The sequence below is a fragment of the Scophthalmus maximus genome, chromosome 16 (assembly GCF_022379125.1).
Source record: "Scophthalmus maximus strain ysfricsl-2021 chromosome 16, ASM2237912v1, whole genome shotgun sequence".
Lineage (NCBI taxonomy): Eukaryota > Metazoa > Chordata > Actinopteri > Pleuronectiformes > Scophthalmidae > Scophthalmus > Scophthalmus maximus.
Genome location: NC_061530.1, coordinates 8,432,024 through 8,453,373, shown reverse-complemented (window position 1 = coordinate 8,453,373; position 21,350 = coordinate 8,432,024). Strand labels below are relative to the sequence as shown.

Sequence of the window (21,350 nt, the reverse complement as noted above, 5' to 3'; positions counted from 1 at the left end):
TTCGACATGACAATCTTGGTAATAACATCAACTCAACATTGTTTGTCTTTTAAACTCAAAATTCTGCATTCATTGATTAGAAGCAAACTTTAAGTTGTGTTGACTTCATGACGTTGACTTGATAACTTTCTTTTTCTCTATCTCGAGTTCAGGATTTTCATGTCCACTCCCCCCGACAAGACAGCACTGAACAGCCTTCCCACTCAGTTGTAATGAATCGCTTCCATGGCTGTGGTCGTTTAACAAGCGGTCTGAAGGTGGTGTGTGGAGGAGCTGTAGTTCCAAAAAGTTAAGTGCCTTTGCAGTGACGAAATGGCTGAACCTGATTATTTGCAGGGTTTCACACAAACTTTATATATTTCATTTGTTTTTTAATAATCAAAGCAATCTCTCTAGTGCATGAATTTGCAGGTCTTGTTTGATACCCAGTTATGAAATGTCACATAAAGGGGATTTGTGGTGACCCACAGACTGGGTCAATGGCCCGACCATGACATCAAACTGCTACTGAAAGAGATCAAATACAAATTCCTTCCTGTGCTGACCGTACTTATTCTTTTTCTGATTTTTGTCCAGCTGTCATGAACCTGTCACTCAAAATATGATTCAAACATTCATATTTTTCACATTTGAAAGACTGATAAACACTTTGCTCTCGAATGTGACTTCCAAACCTTCCCAAGCTGCCTGCTTAACATAATATTCTGGACCAGATTTTAATTATAATGCTTTTGTCATTTGTCAGATTTATCCTGAATACGTCACATATACTTATTAACTGACTTTTAATGAAGAGGATAGATATCTCATAAATACCAATAACTCAACATTTAAACACATTTTATTCACATCGCTTTTATTTTACAACCCATTGGCATTTCTGTACACAGACAGGATCATCGATGTGAAGAGAAAACCTGACACTTAAATGTACATAAAAGCAGACACTACATACAGTGAGACAGTGGTTAAAGCCTTGGATTGACTTGTTGATGCATTTTGTTTGCAGGGACTGATGTAGTGAAGGGGGAAAAACCAAACGTTTTGTTTGGTTTACAACCTCCTACATTGAGGTTGTGGAGTGATTTTCAGTTAAAATGATATCCCACCACAGCAAAGTGTATCTCTTACGAGTTGCCACATTACTTATATCAAGCAGGTGGAAATTTACAGTTGTCAGTTTTTCCTCAACCATTACAAAACTCAAAATTGTGTTCGTTTATTTTTCTCCAAAGAAGAAAAAAAGAATAAAACCTTTATGAAATTTCATGCAGGATGTGGACTATTGCAGGAGGGGGGGGAAAGCATAAATAAATTAACAAGGGGAAGATCTTGCGGTGTGTTTGACCTTGTAAAGAGGTTAGGATTTGATTGGGGGATGGGGGTGGGTTAAGGATGGCGTCGGGGAGGAAGAGGATAAAACAGGATATTTTTACACAGTATTAAAGCATAAAAGTTCCTTTGTATATAAGGAAATGCGTACAATAATTCTCTGTATCCTTTAGTAACAATGACAATATTCACTGTGGATGAAAACCTACTGTAAAACTGGACAGTTGGACGGTAACCAATCTGTGATGTTCACTACATCCCACGAGTTGTGCTCTTTTAGCTTAATTCAGATTCTCTCAATCCGCTTTTACGCGATGTCCTACCTTTCACAGAATAAAATTCAACTAACTGTAGATACTGCAGTCATTGGGTGCCTTGTAGACACTGCAGTGCCTCCTAGTGGCCGCTAAGGAGCAGACAGGCTCACCCTGAAGTATTTCAGTGGATGAGTGAAAGTTTGTTCTGGAAACACATGATCACTGCCGAGTACAGCTTCACTGACAGAACCAGAGAACCAACGACAGCAGTATTAACTGTCCCAGGGTGGACTTTAAATAACACAGGAGCAGCTTGAATGACAATAGTTGACTAAAGCTGACAAGTTGCACACAGTGTGCAACACTATTCTCAAGCCAGTGTGAAATGGCCTCCAGAGTTGTAGCGACCTGTTTGAACAGCTGCAAAAACACTGGCAGCACATCAGCTGGTGGCGGATTATGTCACCAAGCTTTGTGTGCATCTTTTTTTAGTTTTTACAACAGAAAGATTTCTAACCTGTTATAACAGTTTGACTCTGAAAAACATGATGCGTTCACCTACACCAGTCTCGACAATGATGTTGCCGTGGTCCATCATCGACATCAGCTCGGCACTAAGTCTGAAGTCATTCACAAACATTTAACTCTTAACATTACTTCAGTCCAAGCTGCGTGTGCTAATGAAGGTGATGAAGCAGCTGTCAACATTCCCAGCCCCCTATTTCCCCACAATCCTCACCACCCTGTTTTCCCCCCCCCTTGGAAATCCTCATCCTCCTGCACATTCTCTCTCCTCGCTCCTCTTGCTCAGTGCTGCACCTCCTTCATCCTGTTGAGGGCTGAGCCTGCCTTGAACCATTCGATCTGTGTCTCGTTGAAACTGTGGTTGAGCACCAGGGTGTCCTCGCTGCCGTCGCTGTGCTTCACCGCGGCGGTCAGAGGCTGGGGACAAGGAGAGGACATTGTCATTGCAGACACTTTTCGTTCACAGTTGTGCAAAATTTAAGTGAAAGACACTTTTCCCTCGGCTGCTTTGCACTGTTACCTTTCCTGGAGTGAAGGTTTTGAGTCCTTTGATGGAGATCTTGTCGTCAAAGCGGATCTTGTCGTAGTCAGACGGGTTGCTGAAGGTCAATGGGAGCAGACCCTGCTTCTTCAGGTTAGTTTCTAGGCACAGGAGGGAGACACGTTTGTTAATCAAGATACAGAATGGTCTAATTTTTCACAAAGTCCCTGTGCGGATAAAATCAACCATCATATCCCAAAGTACCATGAATTCTGGCAAAGCTCTTGACAATGATGGCTCTCCCTCCCAGATGCCTGGGCTCCAGCGCTGCGTGCTCCCTGCTGGAGCCCTCACCGTAGTTGTCATCTCCGACCACAACCCACGACAAAGCATTGGCCTGTGCACAGCAGGATGGAGAGAGCATTATGTTCGTGCAAAAATGGTATGTTCAGCAAAGTGCTAAAAAAAGTTTATTTATTTTATGTTTCACTGGTTCCATTCATAGTTCAGTGACTGTACACAGAAAAAAATGGAATTTATGAAAGATTTCACTGAGTGAAAAGGGAAAATGTATGAAACTTTTTATTTGTTCAGTTTCCTGAAATTCACAAAGTACATTACAGGAAATGTATGTATGTAAAAATCTAAAACCACAACAATACTCTTGGACAAACTACCTGGGGAAACTAATGGCATGCTGCCAAAGAAAAGCAGCTAGGGCTCAATAATCCAGCACCTGAGACTTTCCCCTCTCTCACCTTGTAGTGACGAGCAACGTCAGGGACTCCTCCATACTCTCCCGTCAGTTGGTTTTTTAACTTGTTGATGGCGTCGTTCTCGCTGTTGACGGCACCGATCAGCATGTTGTTGGAGATGTTGTCCAGGTGGCCGCGGAACTTCAGCCACGGTCCAGCGGCACTGATGTGGTCTGTGGTGCATTTGCCCTTCACCTGCAAAGAAGAGGGAAATGTCCATCCGTCACTGTAGCAGCAGTGAAAACGTTAATGTGAAAGACTGCAACAGGGCCGGCGTCATTTCAAAGTCCTGACCTTGATGAGGACCTGCATGTCCTTCAGGTCGCCGCCGCTCCATTTGTCGAAGGGCTCCAGCAGCTGTAGCCGGTTGCTCTCAGGGCTGACGTCCACTCTGAGGCTGGTGCCGTCAGGTGGTGGGTGCTGGTAGGTGTCCTGGCCTGGATCAAAGTCTCTGGCGGGGAGTTCATCTCCGTTGGGGGGCTCGAGCTTGAACTTCTCGCCATTGGGGGCTGTAAGGTAGTCTGTCTCGGGGTTGAAGTTTAACGTGCCGGCAATGGCCATGGCAGTGACGATCTGAGGAAAAAGGGTCAATTAAGCTTCATAAGGTAACCGTGTGTGTACATTGATGCAGTCACAACGAGGACGTGTGGACCATTTTACCTCAGGGGAGGTAACAAAGGCATGTGTCGCAGGGTTAGCATCGTTCCTGGCAGTGAAGTTTCTGTTGAATGAGGTGACGATTGTGTTCTTCTCTCCCTTCTTCACATCACGCCTGAACACAAGCAAAAGTAATATGTTATCGCTCATGCCTGACTTCTATTCTTGATGACTCTGTATATCAAAGCCCTACATCGCCAAGGTCATGGCCTCACCTACCTGTCCCATTGTCCGATGCAGGGCCCACAGGCGTTTGCCAAGACCACGCCTCCAACATCTCCAAGGATCTTTGACTGCAGGATGACAAAAACACATTCAAGCATCTATCACTTTACCAAAGGATAAATTGATAACTTGTACAGCTTTTTGTCTGCGTGCACTCACATATCCATCTCGCTCGATGGTGGCACGGATCTGCTCTGAGCCGGGGGTGACCGTGAACTGAGCTTTGCACTTCAGGCCTTTATCCAAAGCCTGCTTGGCCACAGAAGCAGCACGGCCCATGTCCTCGTAGCTGGAGTTGGTACAGCTGCCGATCAGACCTAAAAGTAAAAGGAACCCAAAAGAGAATTAACAGTAACACAGAAAGTCCTGGTAATATTGGTCCGTTTTCAGTAATTTAGTGATAAAGCTGTCCAGTTTATCTCCCTCCGTAAGTTCTTACCAACTTTGACCTCGAGTGGCCAGCCGTTCTTCTCAGCAACAGCACCAACTTCAGACACTGGGTGAGCCAGGTCAGGGGTGAATGGTCCGTTGATGTGGGGCTTCAGCTAGCGAAGGAAACAGCACAACAGCCATAAGACAGGAGTTATTCTCTAACTAGAATCAATCGCCTCACGGTTTTAGGCCTCTGCCAACCAGTCAAGTTGCATTTTAGATTCATGTCTGTGTGGAAGTTTGTGCCAGATTAAAAGAAACTCCCTCCAGGTGCTCCTGATATTTCACATTCATAAGAGTGGGAGTTCATAATGAACTTCACCTTAGAAGGTTTGTGCCAAATGTTTAGGAATTCCCTCAAGATATCACAATCCCAGAGAATGAGACAGACATGTATCCATACAGACACAGTTGATTCGAAAATATAATGTCTCGGCTATTGGCAGCATGGAGGTAACATAATTCTAACTTTCTCTCATATAGACTGTGACGTCCTCTTACACAAACAATGCAGCAATTTATTACGGATATTTTTCACAATTACCACAAAGACCTAGATTCAACAATAATAACATGACTGACTTTACAAAGTTAAGCATTTAAAAATTCTTGTTCCAGATGTTTTATTGATGAAATTAAATGTTTATTTTTCCTAATTGCCTGATTTTCCCTGGGTTATAAAAACATTATCTAAAACAAAACAGATTCTGAATTTGAAGTTTTCCATCTGGGTTACACCTATTGAAACACCACAGTGGTGTTAAAATGATCCCTGGCCTGAGACCTTTGTTTCATGTCGCCTCCTCAATGCACTTCCTAATGTTCTCCACTTTGAACTATCCAATGAAAGCCAGAAATGCTAGAAGATAGTCTTTTTAAAAAAAGAAAGAAGAACAGACCTCGTCCAGATTTAGCTCGATGATCTGATCGTACTCGCAGCCTTCGTCTGGCACCAACAAGTCGGAGTATTCATCGGCCAGGGCAGCGATCTCTGAGAAGACACGAGGACAGAGACAATGTTGGGACATGCTAACACAACACCAAACCTATATTTATTACAAGCATGCATTAAAAAAAAGGTTCAAATTTATACAAAACAGTTAAAGGTGTTATGACACACTCATTTCCTTTAAGCTGTAAGTTTTCTGCATTAGGGTTATTTTAATCAACTTTAACTCCCATTATGTTTTCTTGTCTTTTCATGTTTTTGGTTTTTGTGGGGACAGTCGTCCTGGGCCACAATCAAACCCCAAGATATTTGGGTTTAGAAAAACAGGGCCATATTCATTTCCTGAGGCATTTTTTTAAATGATTGCAATAATATGTAAATTGTGAGCCTACGTCCACGTCCAGTCTTCTCCAGGTAGGTCTTCATGCGGTGGTTGTAGGGGAATACTGAGGTCGTGGCTCCAATTTCTGCTCCCATGTTGCAAATGGTGGCCATTCCTGTACACAAAAAGATTTTTCACACTGTATTGTCCCCACATAGTGACTGACATGTTTTCCCTACTGGATGAAGACATTAGAAACAAAACAGATGAGAAGAAAAATTCAAAGGTGAAGTAAGATGGAAAAAGGGCATTTTCACTGACCAGTGCAGGAAATGGAGTCGACTCCTGGTCCATAATATTCAACAATGGCTCCAGTGCCTCCCTTCACTGTCAGGATGCCGGCCACCTTCAAGATGACATCCTTAGGGGACGTCCAGCCAGAAAGTGAGCCAGTCAGCTTCACTCCAATCACCTGAGAGGAAGAGATCAAGGAGAAAATTGTGGTTAAGAAGTTCAGAAATAGAAAAAGAATGCAAACTACTGCACCGGAGAGAGAAAGAGATCACTGAACACTGTATTCTGCAAACCTTGGGGCACTTGAGCTCCCATGGAATTCCTGCCATGACATCCACAGCGTCGGCTCCTCCAACTCCAATGCAGATGGAACCAAGCCCACCTCCGTTTGGTGTGTGGGAGTCCGTGCCAATAAGCATCACTCCCGGGTAGGCGTAGTTCTCGAGTATGATCTGTTTGGATATAAACATATAATTTGTTACAATTGTTATTATAGTGAATCTATTAAAAATGACCAAAACTATTTTCAGTATTAAAAACCTGATGGATGATTCCAGAGCCTGGTTTCCAGAAGCCAACTCCATATTTTGCCCCAGCACTGGACAGGAAGTTGTACACCTCTTGGTTGACATCCTAGGATGAGAATGATGATGACAGTTCAGTTTAAGATGCTGCGTTCAGCATTTTTACAAGAATGAATCATGACAAAACACAAACAATTACCATAAAGAAACAGGACGCCTCACCTTTGCCCTGGCCAGATCCACAACCCCGCCGATCTGGGCTTCGATCAGGTGATCGCAGTGGATGGTGGAGGGCACGGCCACTTTTGGCAGGCCGCTGCTGATGAACTGGAGCATCGCCATCTGGGCTGTGGCATCCTGCATGGCCACGCGGTCGGGACGCAGCCGCAGATAGGTGCGGCCACGATCGATATCCTGGTTGTGGGGGTCATCAAGGTGGCCATAAACAATCTTCTCTGACAGCGTGAGGGGCCGATTGAGTCTACAACATGAACACTGAATATTATTGATAGTAGGGCACAGTAAATTTCAGTGTATAGGTAAAAAAATAACCAACGAGAAGTACTTTACAATAATGAAGATGGAAAACGAAGTAGAGTAAAAACAGTTTTGAGGTTAGGCAGATGCAATATAATGGCATTTCTTTTATCCATTAAATAAATACTAATACTTCAGACGTGAGAAGATCGTGGAGTTATAATAGCAATTTAAAAGGTCTTTTTTTTCTTATACTACAGTGAAATTACTGTTTCACTCTCCTCATTATGTAATTACAGGGCAGAACACGCAAAACCTATAGATCTGCACAGATAACACAGCACCACGTCTCCCCCTGCATGCACACACCCTCCACACAACAATCGCTAGAAATGCATTACTGTAATTCAAGCAGTGTTATGCTGACACAATAGAACAAAGGCTACAGCCATGAAAAAAACAACAACATTTGGGTTCAGATATGTACACACACAGATAAGGGAGTGGTGGAGGACACTGGTTTATGCAGATTATGGCAAACGTTTTCAGAGACTGAAAGTTAAGCAGGGGGAAACCACTGACCTTTTTCGCACAATGTCAACGTTGGAATGGAGCTTCTCGTAGTTGACGAACGAGGTGGGCTCAAACCGGCTCATAGACACATTGGCCGTGGCTCTGTACGCTGCCGATACGTGCAGGCGGCGTGCGCCGTGGCCCAGGGCCAGCTGGACATGACAACAACAACAAATAAACAAGTATGAGCATGATCACAGAGCTGCTGACAAAACCAGACACACGGTTGTAACTTCAGCGCCGTTTTGCCCTCATATACAGAATGTGTTTGGGCAAACAGGTTATTCCAAATTTCTGTTAATTTGCATCAATTTTCGTTGTTGTTTTTACAACTGAAACACTAGGCAGTAATGCAGTGTACTCTCAAGTGTCAGATGTCCGGGCTTTCCAGGTGAACAAGAAGCAACCCCCCCTCCACAATGCCAACCACAAATACCCCCCGCGCTTTTTTTTTAAACACTGGCTCCAGTGACACCCCCCACCCCCTTCCTCCAGTCTCTTCTGCCATTCTTGTCAAGGAAGTTCCTTTTCCAAATCTTTAAATCAAAAAGTAAGCAGAGGAATAGTGGTGGAATCACGAGACATTGGCTTGTGTCACACATTAACTTCCTGGAACAAACAACTGGCGAGGTGACTTGAACCCAACAGCTCTTTACTGTGCATGATTATAAAGCAGTGGATCATTACCGGGAGAGAGCAGGACTGTTCAGAAGACTTTCACCAGATACGGTACAGTTTACAAAGAAATAGACACACATTGACAACAACGCGTCGAGCAGCCGAGGGTCTCTCGTGTGAGATCATCTGCTGACCTTGACTGGCGACGCGTTGCTGTAGAAGCCAATTCACATGTTCACACATCAAGTTTAAATCTTATCACTTAGACCGAGACTGAGCATCATCAATAAAAATTTATGTCACCTTAAATTGTTGTAAACCTGCTGACCTCTCAATAGAACTACAGACCATCAGCTGGATCAAGTGTCTCAACAACGCTCGACATCAATGGCATTAATATCAATACCTTGTATGTGTCCCATTACTTACCTGGCAATAAAACAGATTCTGACCCAACATGTGACTTTTTGTGTCGACATTAGAAGAGGGCTTGGGCCCTTTTCCTTCTCCGTCACCGAGCTCCAGGTGAAAACCAACGTGAGCTCCAATCAGGTCAATCGCTTTGATTTGAGAGATCATGCGTTAGGACAACTTCCGTTATCTTTAACTCAACTGTTACACTCGTAGACACACACCACTGTCCGTTGAGGCGACACTCAATTGGTCGTTACTAACCGTCTAAATGGCCAAACCCATGAATAAACCATTAAGACTGTGTTTGATGTATTGATTTTAATAATTGAACTGACATTGTGTTGTGTCTGTTACGCGCAGCTCGACCGCGTGCCCGCTGGGGGCTCTAACCTTGTGGGTCACCTTGCTACCAAAACACCGGACTCCATTTCTTAAACGAGCCTCGCCGCGTTCGCTCAAGAGCCCGAGGGTGTCGACAGTGACTTCTCATTAACGGAGACATGAGCTGTGATATTGTCAAGCCGGTGACAGACGTGTTTTTCTCATCTCCCCCCCCCCCCATCTGGATGCTCTCAGTGCGGCAGGGACACGATGACCCGGCCGGGACAACCGGCGACCGCTATCGATCCGCAGTAAACCCCACTCGGTCGGTCCACCCGGGTCGCAACCACGTTGCTTTAGATTTTTGTCATCTAAGGAGGCGGTTGACATCCTTCGCTGCGCTGTAAACGTCCTAAAATGTGCCCGTCTCGTCTCTTACCTGAAGCCTGGCGACAGTCAGACAGTAGGTTGCCATTTTGTTCACTGACAAAGATGTGCTGCTCGCCGGTGACGTCACACTATATAAAGACGCGGTCCCCGCAGGTCCTTGAAGCACAGAATAACATTTCAACCCTTTTAAATCGTATTCACGTTGTTTGCGAAGTACATCTTAATAACAGATTCCTCAGAAATACCTTTTATTTAGTTTTTCAAATCAAATGCGATAGAATTAAAAAAAAAGTAGATGGACGTAAAATAATAGTCCAAAAAAATGTATGTAGCTGAAAGGATACGAAAGATTTTACACTTACTATTAAAAAAAATAAGATTTTGCTCAATATTTATTCGAGCATTGTCACAGGTGTTACCACAAATAAATTTCTTATGCTATGAATTCAAGTCAGAAACACAAAAAACAGGAGGGAAAAAAAAGCAAGATACATTCGATGATAGTTGTATTTGGTCTCGCTCTTCCGAGACGCTAGGGGGCGGTAATTCAAATCGAATTTACAAATGTACAGGTCAAAGTTGAAAGTTGAAGATAATCAGCAGTGCCTGCCGTACGTTGGCCGAAAATGGCTAAGCATCATCCAGATTTGATCTTTTGCAGAAAGCAAGCCGGCGTCGGTGAGTTTAAAACTGCATCGTCCCACGCGCCATCTGTCAGCGTATTATGTTTTGCTGAAACCTGAAGTTCTTAATTTCTTTATTGTTTATTTGCTCTACATTTAATGTTAGCTAACATGCTAACGGCCCCGGCATGTATTTCATTGAAAAACATGGCAGCCGTGGTGCTAGCCTTGAAATGTCGAAAGGTAACTTTCGCTAGGGTAACTAATATTGCCGTTTCATTTTATATTACTTCATTGTATTTAATCAAGAAAGAAGGGGTGGTTTTTTTTGTGTATAAATACAATTTGGACCCTAATTCATAGACTGACTACACTGACTGGCTCTGACTGCTTTGTTTTCCCTCCTCAGCCATCGGGAGACTCTGCGAGAAATGTAAGTGATCACATCTGGTTTTAATCCACCATCACGACGGACTTTACCGCCTCTACGTTAAAGTACACGTCTAAGTCCTCTACCATAAATATTTGTTCACAGATTCGCATCTGTAATAGCAAAAAATACTCGCATATTTATTACAGTCACACAAACTGTCCTTATTGTTTATGTCCGGTGTCTTTAAACATTTGCAACTTCCTTGGGGAAAGATGCAAACTGTTGGGTCTAAATCCTGGCTTCACACAGTTTGACATTGTTGTACACATTGTGACGTGGCTGCTGAAAGAAACATGGCATCTCTAATAAATGTGGGTTGCGTTATGGATTGTTTCTCAAACGATTTGCCCCTGCAATTTAAGTATCAATGCAAAGCTTTTAAAAGATAATTTGGTTATGAAAATGTTTGTGGCTGCTCCACATTCATACACACCAAAGCAAGGACATTTGTTTCACAATGTGATATCATGGTTGTTTTCTTTTGTCAAAATTTTTTGGAGTCTTTTAAATGTGCATTGTTTCATTTAGGTATTCAACAATAGTGGAAGCTCTTGTTTAAACTACACAAATATTACATCATTATCATTATTATTATTTCTAAATGCAAGTCCACAATGTTTTTGTTTTTTTTTGTCTCACTATGTCTCTCTTGTGTTATTTCCCTGCTCCTCTCAGGTGATGGAAAGTGTGTCATCTGTGATTCTTATGTGAGACCATGCACGCTGGTGCGCATATGTGACGAGTGTAACTACGGCTCCTACCAGGGACGCTGCGTCATCTGTGGTGGGCCAGGCGTATCTGATGCCTACTACTGTAAAGAGTGCACCATCCAGGAGAAAGATGTGAGTAAAGTGACCAAAAAGAAAATAAATGATTGAGGTTTTAATTGTGAGATTTTTGTTGTTATCCAAGATCTGAGCCACAAGAAGAAAAAAAAGGCACATAAATCAATACAAAAAGTAAGCCTTCTTCTTTAAGATTTTCACTCTTCTCTCTCTTGTCTTCACAGCGAGATGGCTGTCCGAAGATTGTGAACTTGGGCAGCTCTAAAACGGATCTGTTTTATGAAAGGAAGAAGTACGGCTTCAAGAAGAGGTGAAGATCCTGCTGTGCAGTCCCTGTTTTAGTTTTTCAGCTTTTGCAAACTTTCTTTAGAAAACCTCAAACATATTTGGATTTGTCAATAAAACTCTGTTTTATATTTCTGTCTTAATTTCTCTGACTGCTTTGAATATTAAGAGCCAGGCCATGCTCACATAATGTTCAAAATGAATAATGACTCAACTAGACATAGACACGGGCTATCCAAAGCCATATAAGCCACCAACACTAAACAAAAAATTGAGTTTCAAATTAGAAGCAACTGATCACAAATCATATAAACTCAAATTTCATTTTTTGCATCCCGTGGAGCTTTTGATCATATACATGATGTTCTGAAGCAGTCAATTTTGTTGCAATGAAAATGTATTTTAAGATCTTTTCATCCATTAAAAAAAATTTGCTCTACAAGAAAGGCAAAAATAATACAAATCTAGCAAGTCAAATGCACAGTGGTAGCTAGCATTAGCTTTGAATCACATATAAATAGAAATTCTCCAAATACACTTACTGCTAAATAGAAAGTGTGCATAGACATGGCCTTTTTACAGTTAGAACCCAGTCTAACTTAAAATATGAAAAAAAAATGGGTTGTTTAAAAAAATATTCCCAATCAAATCACTCACTGATACCTAGATAGTCATCAGTTGGATGGCGAGCTGACTGGAATGGGGTGCTGTTGAATTGTTCATTGTTAGACTCTTAAGAAACATGTCTGTAGGAAAGAGCTCAACACTTAAAGACTCAACAAGGCTTTATTTCTATTTACTGTATATACAAGACAAAATGCAGCCACAGTCAAATTGTGAAGTCATTTCATTTCAAAGAAATACAAAGGCGGGACCAGGAGGGTTGAAAAAAGTCCCTGCAAAGTTTAAGTGACCTGTTCCAGATAAAAAGCAGAAAAAAAATCTCAAAAAATATGTCAGGAAGAACATCAAAATTATACTTGAAAAAATTGTTTCTAAAATTACACGTTAGACCTTGTTATGGAACATGAGTCTTTGCGGAAATTTATGAGTGGGAGTTATTTCCACACAATCACTGAGGATAAATGTTCCAATCCTAACTGAGAAGATGCACATTACAGATATATCTATTTACTGCTGGTTATAATGTTTAAAATTTTTGTTTAGATTTCATTTGTTTATCAAACGCGGAAACCCTTCCAAAAAAGAGACCATAAAAATTATTTCATATTGACAAAAGTCAGTGTACGGGTGGAAGCACTGCAGCAAATTACATTTTTCCCTTTTTGTCAGAATTGGAAATTAAAATAATGAGATGTAATGTTGAACAGCACGCCCCCTGTAAACTGCAATCTTGTGAATAAAATCAAGTTCCTTGTTTGTCCAAAAAATATTACTGCAAGCAAACAAAATAATCAGGTTGTAACAGGCACGGTCAGCTTGCGAGTCTGATAAAGAAACCGTGAAGGAGTTCAGGCAAATGAATAAAAAAAGTAAGTCAGTCTGTTAAATATGTCCAGCCAGCACACCTTTACAAAAACATGAGTCACTGTATATGCGTTATCATGTCTTATGGAGAATATGAGAACAGTTGTTAAATGTTGAGACTTAAAAAAAAGGGCTACAACTATTTACAGTACACAAAACACTAAGTCTTACCGACGTAAATGGACAAGTCATTGTGACGACCTGCAGAGTTGCACAGAAATCCTACTCACTGACGAAAACAGCACGAGAGCGGTGAAGTTTATTGAAACAGAGAGGACAGAGTGTTGGTAAGAAAAGTGATCGCGTTATCCCCTGAAGAAGCTTGAGTCACTGCTGTCACAGTGTTTGTGAGCAAAGGGCAAAGCCCTGAGTTCCAATTCATCTGACGAATACCAAAACAAATTTGAGTCAAAATAGAACAGCAAGTTTCAAAAAAGATAAAAATGTAAAAACAACTGGAAGGAACCTGCAAGTCAGTTTGGATTCTTAAGTCAGTTTGGTGATATAGTAGAAAAAGCCTGATATATTGCAACTGCTACCTAATTCTCAACTATCTCATCTACAAAGTTCAAATCAAACCCACATTTTCTCCCCAAAAAAAATACATCACATATGATCTCTTTTGGCCAAAGGCATACAAAACATGATGAGCATACACAACATAAAATTAGTGCTGAAGAAGCACTTGAATATCATCACACTCATTTCAGTCTGATGGACGATAAATATAAGTCATAAAGAAGAAAAACAAAAACAAGACATCAGGGTTTTAACATGCCACATGTCTCCGTGGCAATAACAATGACGCCCTCACATACTCTCTCTTTTCCTCCTCTTCTTCTTCTTCATCATCTGACAGATTCTAGTGTTCTCACATACCGACCTCGTGGTTTTGATTTATTGATTTGTTATCAATTGTTGTCTATGTCTTCTGGCACCGCACTTGAAAAAGAGAAGAGAACAAGGATGAATGATGAGGGGAGGAGGGAGAGAGGTCAACATTACGCAGTGGGAACATTATTCACCAGATCACAGGGTTCCATTCCTGGTTAGCTGGTTCTGTGGTATTACATCACATAGGTCAGCTGGCAGGTTAATCGGTAAATCAATATGCGGTGAATTAAGAAAACTGCAAGAATAAGAACATTGCTCAAGTGTAAATGGCTATAGGCTTCAACTGTCTCACTTTTTAATGACAGCGATACCCAATCCATTTACAAGAGGACGGCACGGTACTAATTTACTGAACCTTAGTGTAACCCACACTTTATTCAATCATATGCCACTGCTGTGACACATTAATTCACAGACTCTGTTGAGCGTTAAATCCATACAGTACAAGTAAATAAAATGTCTTTTGATATTTGTTTCCCTTCCCTATTATAAAATCACCACAGATCGTTTCTTTGTGTATTTCCAGACTCCAGACATAACCGCCCGCCTTAAAGTTGTACTTCTCTCCCTCCCTCTATTTTCTTCTCTGCCTAATTCTGTCGTAGATTTGGTATGTCACCGTGTCTAACCTTGCTTGTGAAAACAAAGTAACCACTACTGTACTGCTTGCTACACGTTTGTCCTTTTACAAACTCATTTATCCTTTTTTGGGTCCCTTACATAGGTCCAAATTTGTCTTCGTAGCGACCCGCAATGTTCTTGTAGCGGCCGCACTCCTTCCGTAAGTCTGCAACCTCCGTCCGCAGCACTGAGTTCTCACGCTCCAGGAAAGCCGCTCGTACGGTGATCTGATTCTCCTTTAGCCTGCGGGCGTCGCGCGAGCGTTTTGCAGCCACGTTGTTCTTCTTCCTCCTCTGCCAGTATCTGTCATCCTGGTGAGGTGGAGAGGAAAGACAAAGCAGGGATCGACTGAATCAGAAGGAGACACAATACCCTACCCTGCCTTGCTTCTCCGTTATTGAGGTAGGCTGGTTTATAAGCATTATATATATCATTTTCTCAGCGCATTAGCCTAAAGATTGGCCTTGGCCGACAGCCAAGCTCTTTTGTGCATGTGAACAACACCAGTTTTCTCTGGCGGCCTGGAAAGGAAGGGAAACATCAATTTGAGGATTATCAGATAGCTGAGTCACTGTGAGTCGCCAGAGTGGATTCAATACAACACGGCTTTTGTTCCTATTTTCTATAACCCTTTTTGTTGTATCATGGTATCAGATAAAATAGAAATCAATTCTAAACCTCAACATGTGCAACGGCCAAGTCAAGCTTATTTTCCTCAGTATATGTCTTTAAAAATAACACACACACACACACACACACACACACACACACACACACACACACACACACACACACACACACACACACACACACACACACACACACACACACACACACACACACACACACACACACACACACACACACACACACACACACACACACACACACAGAGCATACCTTCTGCTCCTCAGGCACATACACCTTCTTGGCCTTTTTAATCATAGGCTGTGGCTTGAGCTCATCTTCTGTGAACTTGTGTTTGCGTGGGTTAAACAGTTCGCCCCCGGGCACACTCGACAGGACCAAGTCAGTCGGGTCGGGCTCGTAGTTGATATCGACCTCGATTTCGTCGGGGTCGATGGGCTCGGGGGTCGCCCTGTCCTTTTCGGTTGTCACCTCTGAGCAGACAGGAGAGGAAAACGAGAACTGAAATGTTAGACAGCAGCAGATCACACTAAGTTTCAGAAAGTTCTTACCATCTGTGTAAGTGGTGATTTAACAGCTAATGCTGGTTCACTGGTGGCCTGCACGACAGCTACTGTTGTGTTTCTGGAAGCCTCCTGTATGTGCTGAGGGCGAGTGGTTCTGGCCCTGCCACATGTACAGTCTTCTGATGATCCTGTAATAAACTCCACTATCTTTGCTATGCAGATACATGTCGTCTATTTCTGTCATCCAGTATAAATCTGAACAACAACCAGTCTAGAAACAGTAAAAGTGGATGTATGACTATTCTGCTGAAGGTCTCTTTAATTGATGCAGGTCCATTTAAATAATTTAAAATGAGCTAAGAATATTTCTTAATGTAAGCCAGCATGACATAGTAAAGTGCTTTGTGTTTGACCCTCGTCTGCAATCCACAACATTAAGATTGAACCCGAGTCATATCAACCCAAACATCTGGTTTTCCAGCTACATAAAATACAGACTCTGCACAAATTTTGCATACGTTTGCAGTTTCCATCCATGCCCACTCACCTGTGGTTACATCACAGATAAACTCTGAGTCACCCTTGGTGATGATCAGTACTTCCTCATCGCACCTTTCCAACTCTTGAATGGGCAGCAGGGCCACTGTGGAGACACTTGCAGGCTTGGTGACTTTTGTTGGCGCAGAGGGAGTGGCCTTAACTTTCCCTTTCTTCCCCGCGTCTCCTTCTGCGCTGCTCTTCAGGGACTCCTCATCCATCGAGATGGGAATGCCGTTCTCCATGAGGAACTCCTCCAGGTCCATGTACTCCAGGTGGAAGTTCTCACCGTCGTATGGAATGGTCTTCTCCCAGATGGCGGGAGTCAAGGCGGCCGAAGGACCCATGTCGCTACCTCCTCCGCCGCCCAGTTCGACATTATCTCCCAGACACAGCTTCTCCTTGTCGGTGTCTGAAACGCAGCAAAGACACAAGGGTGAATTTTCACAAATACCTGTGTGGGTGTGCGTTGACTGCGACGTACAGAACAAAGGCCGGTATGTCCCTTTATCATATGGAGGTCAACGGGAATGCTGCTGAAGTATAAAGATAGGACTTGTTTGGTCCCTCAGGCCACAAACCCAAGCACTCCGTTGTTGTTTTTTATTGCACCTTCTTTCGCAGTATCAGGGACCAGTCCCAAGTAGACGACAATTCAAATTCTACATTGAGAACTGCAACATTTATACTAGCAAACTTTTTCTTTTTTTAACATTATTGATTGCTTGATAGTTTTAAACACTTTTATTGAACGTACCACCATCCACCTTTCACATCCCAATGACTTTAAGATTGAAAATCAAATTCCCAAATGCTCAAGTCGATCCACCATGAGACCAGTGTACACACAAATTCAGAAAAACACGGTGACCAACCGGAAGTGCTCACTTTGACCTCAGCGGACATCTTTTCGCCCACACACTTGCTCCCACATATTCGTAACTTGTAATAATAATAATAATAGTACAACTTGCAAATACTTAGCAGCAAAAGATGTTGTCAGTTTAACAGAGAGAGAAGAAAAATTGCTCCATGTCAACAAAAGCTGAATTTAGTCCCGCCCGCCCCTGTGGAGGAGCCTGCACGGCGAAGTCCGAGGACAGGGCCTGGTTCCGGGTCTGTTCAACACAGCTGCGTCCGGGGACCAGTTAGTGCCGTTGCACATTTTAAAGGTTAAAACTCTGTTGGACCTACATTGTTTTTGACCCTTTTCCAGCTGACATTGTTTTGGGTTTTTTTTACATCTACAAACTCCGCTGCACTCACCGTCGTCTCCGTCCAGAATGTTCGGCGGCGGCATTTCCATTACTTTCTTCAAAACACCCGGGAAAGAGCTCGGGGCCCCGGTGGCCGTTTCCATCGTGATAACAATTGGCTCCACCGACATTTTCGACCGCTCTTGTTTCTCGACGTTAAACCACGAAGTAACTCGGCGGACGAACTCTTTTGCGCGATAACGCTGATGACCCGGTGCTGCTGCCTATATACTGGTATTAAAAATACACAGAACAAACGCCTGAACATGTGAGCCGCAACGATGAAGGACTTCGTCGGTGATGAATTCGATGTAAAGATGAACAAACTGTTCCAGTCCGGAGCACCCTCCCCCGCCACGAGCTGATAGGCCGACTGAGCCCCGTCCTCATGAATATTATTTACGCAGCAGCCTGGATGGGCGGGATTCTCGAGGACGAACCAATGGCGGTCGTCACGTCGCAGCCACCCGAGAGCTCATTGGTTGACCGACTTATATATGTTCTGCTAAACGCATTAAAAAAAGAGAAAAACTTGTCACAAGCAGAAAAAAAAATGGAAACATGTTGACATGATTTATGCGTTTGCTTACATTCGCTGGGTTTTTAAACTGTGTGCCACGTTACAGGGACGATGTAAAGAACAAGGCGTTACAACTTTCAGTAGGGTATGATGGCTTATCAGTCAATACACTATCACGCCATCTTCGGCAATAAATAGTAGAACAATAATTCAAGTTGCGCTCTCTTATGCGTTTTTCAAGTACAAGCAACTAGAGCACTGCGCATAGGTGAACCGCGCCGCGGGGCTGACACCGGTCACGCAGGGGGAACATGTGCAGCTGCCGGCCTTACATATCGACAGGCCCCGCCCACCGCAGCTGCGCTACGTCGGTTTCACTCACGTGCAGAAAAGGGCCGCGCTCGAGTTTCAAGTTACACTTGTCCCGACGGGTGCACCGCTGCAAAAAAAAAAAAAAGACAAAAGGAAACGTGCCAAGGTGAATGAGCCACGCAACAGTCCCATGTCTCAGTTGCCACCAGCGGGACAGAACATCACAACAACACAACAACAGTTGCATCTTGATATGATGCCTGGTCATTCTTGTTCTTCTTGTTGTGGGGGAGTTAAATATGGCAGGCCTCCTAACCCCAAATACGAAAACATCCCTCCCATCCTCTTTTTGGCACAACATCACAAGGTGAGACAAAAGCTTCAGAGGTCAGCGGCTACTTTGAGTGCACATGTTCCCCAACAGTTTTTGAAAACCAGTAAATGAATGGGTCGTTCAAATGAATCTCATCATGAAACCCGCCATTACCATAAACCATGACGTGCAGGATGTACAATAAGGTCGGAAACTCACTTTTTACGAAGACAAGACACATTTGAAATGTGCACGTTTATAGCGGCTGTTATGAGAACAAGGCTTTCACAAAACCAGTTTAATTCAACTATTTCCTGATCCAGCTGTGTGTGAGTGGTGTGACTCTCCCCCGGCTACTTTACATAAAGACACCTCACATTTTAATGAGTCAAAGAGGCTGAAATATTATTTATACACACACATAATCTACAATCCAATATTTTTATCTCTATGGCGCCTTGTAAGTTATTTTCTGTGACAGCAACAACACATCATGCAGAGTTGTTGAACACTTTCCATCCACTTAGGTTCCGGTTCAAAGTAAGATGGATATACTGTGAAATTTACAGTCGATGTACGGCACATTAGACTTAGTCAATAGTTGGCTGGCTGCACACAAAGGCTGTTTGATTCAAGAGGAACTCATTTACGTCCGTCTATGAAATTTCCCTGCCAGGCAAAGATGTCAAAATGTGACTGGATTTTAAAAAAAAGAAAAGAAGAAGCTTTGCAAACATGACTATTGCCACGATCTGTTGCACTTTGCTGTTGACTGATACATTGCTAGAAGACCGTCTCTGACCGTGACCAGCTAAGAGCACAATAATATTCTCTGATCTAGCTATTACCATAGAGGAGAAGTTTGTCTCCATCTTGAACTCCTCCCAAACTACTGAGGCTTACAGCTCAGAAACTATTTGAACATCTCCAAACAGATTGTGCAGCACAGACAAAACATTTTGTAACCAAACTTCCACACTACGGATATAACACGGGGCATTTTACCAATACAGATGTGACAGAAAATAAGGATTTCCATGTCATTAATGCCTCTTTGAAAGTGTCAGGTATCTGCTCTTTGTCAGCCCCTATGGACAAAAGAGAGGTCACAAGAAATCCTGACAAGTGGGGCCGGAGGCAGCATCAGCAGACCTCTCAGTGTGATGAAATGACTTGACCTTCTTCTGATAACTGTAGATGGGGTCCAGATAAGGGAAACAGAGCCATCTAGTGATTTAATCGAGAATCAAGAATCCACCCAACACAGTTTCTCGGGACAGTTACCAGAGCTGCCAGTTAGTTTTTTTACCAAAACATTCACTGCACGGCACTTAAACATCAGACAGGAGGAAAATAATAGGGCTTTCCTTTTTAGTTCTTATCCACAGTGGGTAAACTATTCTCTTTTGTCTGATCAACAAATCCCAGAGATGGGGAGGAAAAAAACTCCTTCAACTAGGCCCCAGTGAGTGAGAGTCGCACAAATAAAGTGACCTACGGGAAACTCGTGGAGTGACAAAACAACCGGCTCCTTCTGGGGATAAACGTCCGTTTGACAGACTCGACTGTCCTGTCACAAAACAAACCCTGCTCACAGTGTATTTCTTTAGCAAGAGTTGAGAACCGACATTCGTTCCCAGATTTGAGTATTTCAGAGTGCTAATGAAGGGATGACTGTCACAGCTCACTATTGGGATGATGTTCATGGAAATCGTGGCGTCCTGAGGGGTGTAACATGCTCAGGCACTTCGAGACATTCACGTGTTTTTCCCACCTCAATCTGATGCAGCACTTGCACAGAGGCCACGGGACCACATGTCTACCGGGCTTCAGCCACGGGTCAGAGGTCAGTCCAGGCGGATTATGTAACAAAGACAGAATCCGTCTCAAAACGATCATCACTATCTTTTCTTTCTTTCTTTCTTTTTTTACCTCCTTTGCATTCAAACAGTCTCTCAGCTCGCAGTGCTCCACATTTAACCGTTTGAATCCCTACACACCAACAGCACCCAACACATCCCGGCTGGATGAGAAAGTCACTTACCGGTCTCCTCGAAGCCCGGGAGGGTGAACGGATGCTCCAGAAGAGCCCTGAAAATCTCCGGGATCTCTGTAGTCATGTTGTTGTTGTTGTTTTAAATTGCAATTAGATAGAATACAATGTTCGCGAGCTAGTCAGCAGATCACAAGGAGAAAATGTGAAAATGTTAGAATGAAACAAAAAAGAAAAAGCCCGGACTGGATCCGGGAGGGCAGGGTCGGTGACTGACAGCTCCGGTGAAGTGTCAGAAACATTGAAAACCTTTATGGGTCATGTGTAATCTGCGCAAGAAGTTACCCAAAGCACTGAGCCCTGTCAAGCAACCCCCCTCCCCCTCCGTCAGCCAATCAACAGCGTGCTCTCCCAAGGCGATGGATGGAAAGAGCGCCGATTGGCCAAGTGTTTGTGTCCATCACAATGGCGCCAATCCCGTGACGCGGCCGAATTACCTAAGTTTTAAAATGTTGTTACAAAACAATCATGAGCTGAAAACTGCTTCACCCGCCTCCACCGCGAGTCTGACATACCTCTCAAGGATAAGA

General features: G+C 43.1%; 3 protein-coding genes across 4 annotated transcripts; 1 reads left to right on the top strand and 2 right to left on the bottom strand.

Moving 5' to 3' along the window:
• Window positions 1–823: 823 nt before the first annotated feature.
• aco2 (aconitase 2, mitochondrial) lies at window positions 824–9,691 on the bottom strand. Its single transcript, XM_035611816.2, has 17 exons — window positions 9,596–9,691; window positions 7,813–7,955; window positions 6,976–7,234; window positions 6,770–6,862; window positions 6,523–6,681; window positions 6,257–6,407; window positions 6,006–6,110; window positions 5,564–5,655; window positions 4,672–4,777; window positions 4,392–4,549; window positions 4,227–4,300; window positions 4,011–4,122; window positions 3,645–3,923; window positions 3,354–3,545; window positions 2,860–2,992; window positions 2,635–2,756; window positions 824–2,531 (listed from the first exon to the last, which is right to left on the bottom strand). The coding sequence occupies exons 1-17, from the start codon at window positions 9,629–9,631 to the stop codon at window positions 2,397–2,399; spliced, it is 2,349 nt and encodes a 782-aa protein (XP_035467709.1). The 5' UTR covers window positions 9,632–9,691; the 3' UTR covers window positions 824–2,396.
• A 396-nt stretch (window positions 9,692–10,087) lies between these two features.
• phf5a (PHD finger protein 5A) lies at window positions 10,088–11,803 on the top strand. Its single transcript, XM_035611819.1, has 4 exons — window positions 10,088–10,224; window positions 10,579–10,602; window positions 11,278–11,444; window positions 11,612–11,803. Exons 1-4 carry the CDS (start codon window positions 10,173–10,175, stop codon window positions 11,699–11,701), a joined length of 333 nt encoding a protein of 110 aa, XP_035467712.1. The 5' UTR covers window positions 10,088–10,172; the 3' UTR covers window positions 11,702–11,803.
• Window positions 11,804–12,439: 636 nt separating this feature from the next.
• tefa (TEF transcription factor, PAR bZIP family member a) lies at window positions 12,440–21,088 on the bottom strand. 2 transcript variants are annotated; one of them, XM_035611818.2, is made up of 5 exons: window positions 20,812–21,088; window positions 16,377–16,778; window positions 15,576–15,796; window positions 14,775–14,986; window positions 12,440–14,102 (listed from the first exon to the last, which is right to left on the bottom strand). In XM_035611818.2, the coding sequence occupies exons 1-5, from the start codon at window positions 20,885–20,887 to the stop codon at window positions 14,072–14,074; spliced, it is 942 nt and encodes a 313-aa protein (XP_035467711.1). In that variant the 5' UTR covers window positions 20,888–21,088; the 3' UTR covers window positions 12,440–14,071. The 2 variants fall into 2 exon arrangements, with proteins under 2 accessions (XP_035467711.1, XP_035467710.1); XM_035611817.2 differs by lacking the exon at window positions 20,812–21,088 and adding an exon at window positions 17,633–17,991.
• Window positions 21,089–21,350: the final 262 nt, after the last annotated feature.

Bases quoted from the DNA above. Each gene is read 5' to 3' on its own strand.
- aco2 (XM_035611816.2), bottom strand. From the start codon at position 9,631: ATGGCAACCTACTGTCTGACTGTCGCCAGGCTTCAG. The intron at 5,656-6,005 runs GTAGGCTCACAA...GTGTCTTCTCAG, and splicing joins GGAGAAGACTGGACGTGGAC to AGATCGCTGCCCTGGCCGAT. The intron at 4,550-4,671 runs GTAAGAACTTAC...TTTTACTTTTAG, and splicing joins GCCACTCGAGGTCAAAGTTG to GTCTGATCGGCAGCTGTACC.
- phf5a (XM_035611819.1), top strand. From the start codon at position 10,173: ATGGCTAAGCATCATCCAGATTTGATCTTTTGCAGAAAGCAAGCCGGC. The intron at 10,225-10,578 runs GTGAGTTTAAAA...TTCCCTCCTCAG, and splicing joins CAGAAAGCAAGCCGGCGTCG to CCATCGGGAGACTCTGCGAG. The intron at 11,445-11,611 runs GTGAGTAAAGTG...TTGTCTTCACAG, and splicing joins GCACCATCCAGGAGAAAGAT to CGAGATGGCTGTCCGAAGAT.
- tefa (XM_035611817.2), bottom strand. From the start codon at position 17,753: ATGTCGGTGGAGCCAATTGTTATCACGATGGAAACGGCCACCGGGGCC. The intron at 15,797-16,376 runs GTGAGTGGGCAT...CTGTCTGCTCAG, and splicing joins TATCTGTGATGTAACCACAG to AGGTGACAACCGAAAAGGAC. The intron at 14,987-15,575 runs GTATGCTCTGTG...CCACCTCACCAG, and splicing joins ATGTGCCTGAGGAGCAGAAG to GATGACAGATACTGGCAGAG.